General features: G+C 43.9%; 1 protein-coding gene across 1 annotated transcript in view; it reads right to left on the bottom strand.

Annotated features, from left to right (window-relative positions):
• Nucleotides 1-7,506, bottom strand: part of TBCE (tubulin folding cofactor E) — a 67,148-nt gene that overhangs the window by 22,986 nt on the left and 36,656 nt on the right. Inside the window, exon 5 of the mRNA XM_037737813.1 lies at nt 764-852. Within this exon, the coding sequence (XP_037593741.1) occupies nt 764-852 (89 nt within the window). The remainder of the gene's footprint in view (nt 1-763; nt 853-7,506) is intronic.

Genomic DNA, 7,506 nt, shown 5'->3' with positions numbered 1-7,506 from the left:
AAAAAAAAAAAAAAAAAAAAAAACCCGCATGAGAAGGCAGACCAGGGCTGAAGCAGGGGCCCCGGGACACAGGAGCCCAGATTCCCTATCCTCTGCTCTCCCAATCTGTACTGGATGGCTTTCTTCATACTTGTAAGACAGCTGCCGAAACCTTGGACACTCCATCTGCTCAAGGCAGGCGGAAGGGTAAAAGCAACAGGCAAAAGGCAGAGGCCAACCAAGTGTGCGCTCTCTTTTTCTTTTTTTTTTTTTTGAGACAGTCTTGCTCTGTGGTGCAGGCTAAAGTGCAGTAGGGCAATCTTGGCTTACCGTGACCTCTGACTCCCAGGTTAAAGCAATTATCCTGCCTCAGCCTCCTGAGTAGTTGGGATTATAGGTATGCACCACCACGCCCAGCTAATTTTTGTATTTTTAGTAGAGATGGGGTTTCACCACGTTGTCCAGGATAGTCTTGATCTCCTGACCTTGTGATCCATCGGCCTTGGCCTCCCAAAGTGCCGGGATTATAGGCGTGAGCCATCATGCCTGGCCAAGTGTGCCCCTTTCAAGGACCACAGCTGGGGAAGTCATGCTGGCAAACCTGCAAGCAAAGGGGTCTGGGAAGGTATATAATTTATCTGGGCCCCAAGTGCACCAAGCAAAACCGAACCGCATGAAGAAGGACGCTGTGAAGAGTGGAGATGGGTGGGCAGCTAGCAGTCTCTGGCACAGGCATCACATCCAAAGCCAGATTCCAGTAACAAGCTCTCGGTGAAAAGGATACTGGGACATGCCTCGGCAACTCCTCCTTTCTCACCAGCACAACTTACTGCACAGTTCCTCAGAGAAACTTCTTGCAACTTGCTCAGCTGACTGCATGAAAAACAGAGTTCACATGGATACATAAGCATGTATGCTATCCACTGGACCTTTAAAAAATTAAACAGCATTTCAGACATAGAAAAGGGCGCCAAAAATAATACACAAATACCAGTAACTGCCACCCAAATTAAGAAATAAAGCATTACAAAAAAGATAAAAAGAGCACTACAAACATTACAAATGCAGCTGAAGTCCTCTGGGTCTCTCTCCGTAACACAATTCTCCCTCTACTCCCCAGGGGTTACTTTTTTCTTTTTTTTAAGATGGAATCTCGCTGTGTTGCCTAGGCTAGAGTACAGTGGCACGATCTCGGCTCACTGTAACCTCTGCCTCCCAGGTTCAGGCGATTTTCCTGCCTCAGCCTCCGGAGTAGCTGGGTATACAGATGTGCATCACCATGCCTGGCTAATTTTTGTACTTTTAGTAGAGAAGGGGTTTCACCATGTTGGCCAGGCTGTTCTTGAACTCCTGACCTCAAGAGATCCATCCACCTCAGTCTCCCAAAGTGCTGGGATTACAGGCATAAGCCACCATGCCCGGCCTTCCCCAGGGGTAACCTTCTACTACATTTGATGTTTATTTAATCTTAAGCATTTCTTAATATTTTTGCCATATATTTCCTTATCCCTAAACAAGTATAGCATTTTTGAATATTCTGAAACTTGATATAAACGGCATTCTACTCTGCAGAGCCTTCTGCAGCTGACCTTTTCCTCAACAGTCTATTGTTCAGTGGCGAGGTCTCGCTACGGTGACACATGGCACTCCAGAACATTCCTCTTCACACCTTACAGTGTTTGTTATAGAAACAGACCGCAGTGAATGGAGATACCCTTCTGGCATCTATGCACGTAGTGCAGAAGTACACGCTACGGAGTGCTTCTTACGCTCGCACGTAAAAGCCTCTCGAAGGTACTTCCTGGAGAGTGCCCGCTTCAGCATTACCAGATACTTCTGGCAGCCATTTGTTACATATAGAGAATCTGTGTTTTCTATTCATGAAAAGGATCCAGCTGGGTGCGGTGGCTCATGCCTGTAATCCCAGTACTTTGGGAGGCCGAGGTGGGTGGATCACAAGGTCAGGACTTCAAGACCATCCTGGCCAACATGGTGAAAATCCTGTCTCTACTAAAAATACAAAAATTAGCTGGGCATGGTGGCATGTGTCTGTAGTCCCAGCTACTCATGAAGCTGAGGCAGGAGAATCACTTGGACCGGAAGGTAGAGGTTGCAGTGAGCTGAGATCACACCACTGCACTCCAGCCTGGGCAACAGAGCAAGACTCCATCTCAAAAAAAAAAGAATCCACATATATACCAGACTACCTGGGTTCAAATCCTAATTCCACCATCTCCTTTGGCTTTGGGCAAGTGATTAACAACTCTGTACCTCAGACTTCCTATCTTTAAAAGGCTGCGGTATATGCAGAAGTTCACAGCAGCATTATTCCTCAGTCAAGAGGTGGAAGCAACCCGTGTCCATACTGTCCATCAACAAATCAAAGGACAAACAAAACGCGGCATGCATATACAACGCAATATTGTGTGAACTTAACAAAAAGGAAGGAAATTCTGACACACGCACAATGTGGATGAACCTTGAGTTTATTATGCTAGGTGACATAAGCCAGTCACAAAAGAACAAATACTTATGTGAGGTTCCAGAGTAGTCAAATTCATAGCGACAGAAAGTAGATTGGAGGTTGCCCGGGGCTAACGGGAGAAGAAATTAGTAGTTAGTGTTTCAATAGACATAGAGTTTCAGTTTGGGATGATGAAAAAGTTCCAGGCTAGGCGCAGTGGTTCACACCTGTAATCCCAGTACTTGGGGAGGCCAAGGTGGGCAGATCACAAGGTGAGGAGTTCGAGACCAGCCTGACCAACATGGTGAAACCCCTTCTCCACCAAAAATACAAAAACCAGCCAGGCATGGTGACGCACACCTGTAATCCCAGCTACTCAGGAGGCTGAGGCAGGAGAATCATTTGAACCCAGGAAGTGGAGGCTGCAGTGAGCCGAGATCATGCTATTGCACTGCAGGCTGGGCAACAGGGAGAGACTCCGACTCAAAAAGTAAAATACAGTTCTGGACACTGGTTATACAACATTATGAATATAGTTAACACTAACTGTTAATTACAAATGGTTATGATAGGGATATCCGGCTCCAGGCTCCCCTCCCACAACAGCATGGGAACTGTCTCTCTCGCTTTCTAATAAATCGCTCTCCAGCAAAAAAAAAAAAAAAAAAGGTTATAAATGTTATGTGTATTTTACTACAAATTTTTAAATGCTAAAATAATATTGGCCAGTTAATATTTGTGCAGCTCTCAGAAGACTGTCTCACATACTGTAATTCACTTGATAAGTATTTATAAAAATATAACCGGGCTAGGTGCAGTGGCTCACACCTGTAATCTCAATACTTTGGGAGGATGAGGTGAGCAGATCACTTGAGGCCAGGAGTTTGGGACCAGCCTGGCTCACATAGTAAAACCTGATCTCTACAGAAAAAGATACAAAAATTAGCTGGGTGTGGTGGTGCACACCTGTAGTCCCAGCTGCTTGAGAGGCTAAGGCAGGAGAATCACTTGAACCTTGGAGGTGGAGGTTGCAGTGAGGCAAGATTGTGCCACTGCACTCCAGCCTGGGTGACAGAATGATACTGTCTCAAAAAATAAAAAAAATTTTAAAACCTACCAACATTTGAGAAACACCAAGATGAAAATGCAAGGCATGAATTATTACAATCATGAAAAACTAGGGTCCAAAAGGCATGATACCGTCTCAAAAAATAAAAAAAAATTTTAAAACCTAACAACATTTGGGAGAAACACCAAGATGAAAATGCAAGGCATGAATTATTACAATCATGAAAAACTAGAGTACAAAAGGCAGCAGCAGAATTCATAGGTAGAGGGTCCCAAACTTTCTCAGGCCACAAGACCATTGGGGTTTCAGTAATTTTTTCATGGTACTTAGGCCAATTACCTCACAGTTCCAATTAAGTATGTAGTTAGGGCAAAACAACTTAATCATTACTTATGTCCTATTAACTCAGTGTCTGCTGGGCACTGCTCAACTTCCCACACCCTGGCATCAGACTGGACGCCACCAACTCCATTTCCTGTTCCACACTGATTTAAGAGATACTTGCTTTGTTGTAAAGCAAATATTTTTATTGATGCATGATAGATGTACATAAATAAATGCATTTTATTGCAGCAATCACCCAGAAGCCAGCTTTGTAGGCATATGACATCCCAGAAAAGAACTACAGGCATCTCACGGAACTGCTTCAAACTGTAGTTTTCAGTATGTCCAACAGATGTCGCTCCTTTCCTCTAAAATTCAAAATTGCCTGCCTTGCCAGGACAACTTGACACTAAGCGTGGGGACTCAGATCTCAATCCAAGCATCACTCCAGAGCCAAAGTCATCTCCAGGAGAAGCCATACATAATGGTTTTTTTTTTTTTTAATTTGTTTTTGATTCCTTTATTGAATGTCTTCTCTTACTGATATAATCTCAAAAATGCTGGATTTTATTGAGGAGATAAGACAATGGCTTAAAGTAGAGGTTTCAACTCCTAACAATGACAGCTAACATCAATTGCAGGATCTCATTTGTTATTCACGACAGCACTTGTATCTTAGGTTTTATGTTGTAATTGAAGAATCTGAGGCTTAGAAACAATAAGTAGCCACCTCTGACTTCTGTCAGTCAAAGGTGCCTCAGCTGGCGTTTTAACCCAGCCTAACTCCAACAGTGGCGACATTCTACCAAGCTGTCTCACTATTTACTAAGCTCCAGCCAACATACGAGATTGCTCCAGAATCTCTAAAATTTTATCTTTTCAATCAAGAAAGGCACTAGCTAATTATTAAACGCAACGATACCCAAAACGTGGGATCATTTACAGAAAAATTCATGAATTACGTAGTCCTTCATAAACTAGGGGATGAAAATCTGTTTTCAATTTGTCAATATTCTTAGAGCCTGGCCGAGCGCGGTGGCTCACGCCTGTAATCCCAGCACTTTGGGAGGCCGAGGAGGCGGATCACAAGGTCAAGAAATTGAGACCATCCTGGCCAACGTGGTGAAACCATGTCTCTACTAAAATACAAAAATTGGCTGGGCGTGATGGTGCGCACCTGTAGTCCCAGTTACTCGAAGGCTGAGGCAGGAGAATTGCTTGAACCCGGGGGGCGGAGGTTGCAGTGAGCCAAGATCACACCACTGCACTCCAGCCTGGCGCTTGGTGACAGAGTGAGACTCTGTCTAAAAATATATATATATTCTTAGAGCCTATAATATTCTCTAAAAGAAATTAGCCAATTAAAAAAAATTCTTCTTTTGGATAAGAGATATTTAAATATTTGGTGTCTTTTTGTTTGTTCATCTGTTGAGACAAGGTCTCAATATGTCACCCGGGCTGGAGTGCAGTGGTACAATCATGGCTCACTGTAGCCTTGACCTCCAGGGTTCAGGAGATCTTGCCACCTCAGCCTCCCAAATAGCTGGGACTACAGGCATGCACTACCACACCTAGCTAATTTTTGTATGTATATATGTATGTATGTATTTATTTGTAGAGATAGGGTTTTGCCATGTTGCCCAGGCTATTTGTATTTTAAATGGGAAAAAATATCTTGCACTAATAACAGTAAAAAATAAAAAATAAAGGGAAGAACTCTAACCCTATGAAGCATATAGTTCTTTAATTCCAAGTAAATCAGTAGGATAAACAGTAAAAACTGTTCATGATAGGTTTTTTTTGTTTTTGTTTTGAGACAGAGTCTCATTCTATCACCCAGGCTGGAGTGGAGCGCCACGATCTTGGCTCACTGCAACGTCCGCCTCCCAGGATCAAACAATTCTCCTGCCTCAGCCTCCCAAGCAGCTGGGACTACAGGCGTGTACCACCACACCCAGCTAATTTTTTGTGTTTTTAGTAGAGACAGGGTTCCACAATGTTGGCCAGACTAGTCTCAAATTCTCGGTTTTAAATGATCCTCCGACCATGGCCTCCAGAAGTGCTAAGATTACAGGCGTGAGCCACTGCACCCAGCCCATTCATGATACTTAAGTGGTGGCATTAGTCATGATACTTTTTTGTTCAATTTGTAATTTCTATATTATCAACAATAAACGTATTTTCTTTTATAATTAAAGGAAGTCCATTTGTTCCTTTAAAACTCCTGATTTATTCTGAGATTTTTTTTTTTTCCAGACAGAGTCTTGTTCTGTCATTCAGGCTGGAGTGCAATGGCACAATCTCGGCTCACTGCAACCTCTGCCTCCCAGGTTCAAGCAATTCTCCTGCCTCAGCCTCCCTCCAAAGCACTGGGATTACAGGCGCCCACCACCATGCCCGGCTAATTTTTAATATTTTTAGTAGATGAGGTTTCACCATGTTGGCCAGGCTGATCTCAAATTGCTGACCTTGTGATCCACCCGCCTCAGCTTCCCAAAGTGCTGGGATTACAGGCGTGAGCCACTGTGCCCAGTTGAGATTTTTTTTAACAGGTGCCATGTATCTTAAAGAGTAGAGGTGCTAAGAAATGTATTTATTTTACTTTCAACATTGTCCTCATATGCACTTTTATTAATAACAACAATAACAAAAGATAGCAAAGAAATTTACTTTGGAAAAAACTATAGCTTAATTCTGTTTTTGTTTTTGTTTTTTTAAAGACGTGGTTTCACCATGTTGGTTAGGCTGGTCTTGAACTCCCAACCTCAGGTGATCTGCCTGCCTTGGCCTCCAGAGTGCTTGGATTACAGGCGTGAGCCACTACTCCCGGCCAATTCTTTTAGAGACTGAAAGAAAATATATTGCAGGCCTACAAGAGGCCTAAATTTATTCTCACAGTGGCCACCAGGGGTCCTCACCCAGCTACGTCATCGAAGTCACCACAGTAAGCTGCAAGGCCTGGCCAGTTCTTGTGCAGCCAGGCTGGTTTTGTGTAAATATTAACTTCCTCTCTCTTTGATTCAAGCAGTTCACAGAATGACTGGTAAGCCTCCTTGTACAATGTCACAATATATAGTTTCAGAGAAAAGAGAATGTTCTCATGCAGCAGTTTTAAAATGCATTATTTTAAGGCCGGGTGCAGTGACTCACACCTGTAATCCCAGTGCTTTGGGAAGCCAAGGCGGGAGGATCACTTGAGCCCAAGAGTTCAAGACCAGCCTGGGCAATAGAGCAAGATCCTGTCTGTATAAAAATAAAAATAGGCCAGGCACGGTGGCTCATGCCTGTAATCCCAGCACTTTGGGGAGGCTGAGGCGGAAGGATCAAGAGGTCAGGAGTTCAAGACCAGACTGGCCAACATGGTGAAACCCCATCTCTACTAAAAAATACAAAAATTAGCTGGGCATGGTGGCTCGTGCCTGTAATCCCAGCTACTTGGGAGGCTGAGGTTGGAGAACTGCTTGAACTGGGACCCAGGAGGCAGAAGTTGCAGTAAGTGGAGATTGCATGACTGCACTCCTGCCTGGGCTACAGAGCGAGAATCCATCTCAAAAAAAAGAAAGAAAGAAAAATTCAAAAAAATAAGGCCGGGCGCGGTGGCTCAAGCCTGTAATCCCAGCACTTTGGGAGGCCGAGGCGGGTGGATCACGAGGTCAAGAGATCGAGACCA

The sequence above is a fragment of the Cebus imitator genome, unplaced genomic scaffold (assembly GCF_001604975.1).
Source record: "Cebus imitator isolate Cc_AM_T3 unplaced genomic scaffold, Cebus_imitator-1.0 Scaffold42, whole genome shotgun sequence".
NCBI lineage: Eukaryota > Metazoa > Chordata > Mammalia > Primates > Cebidae > Cebus > Cebus imitator.
This window is presented reverse-complemented; position numbering and strand designations above follow the sequence as displayed.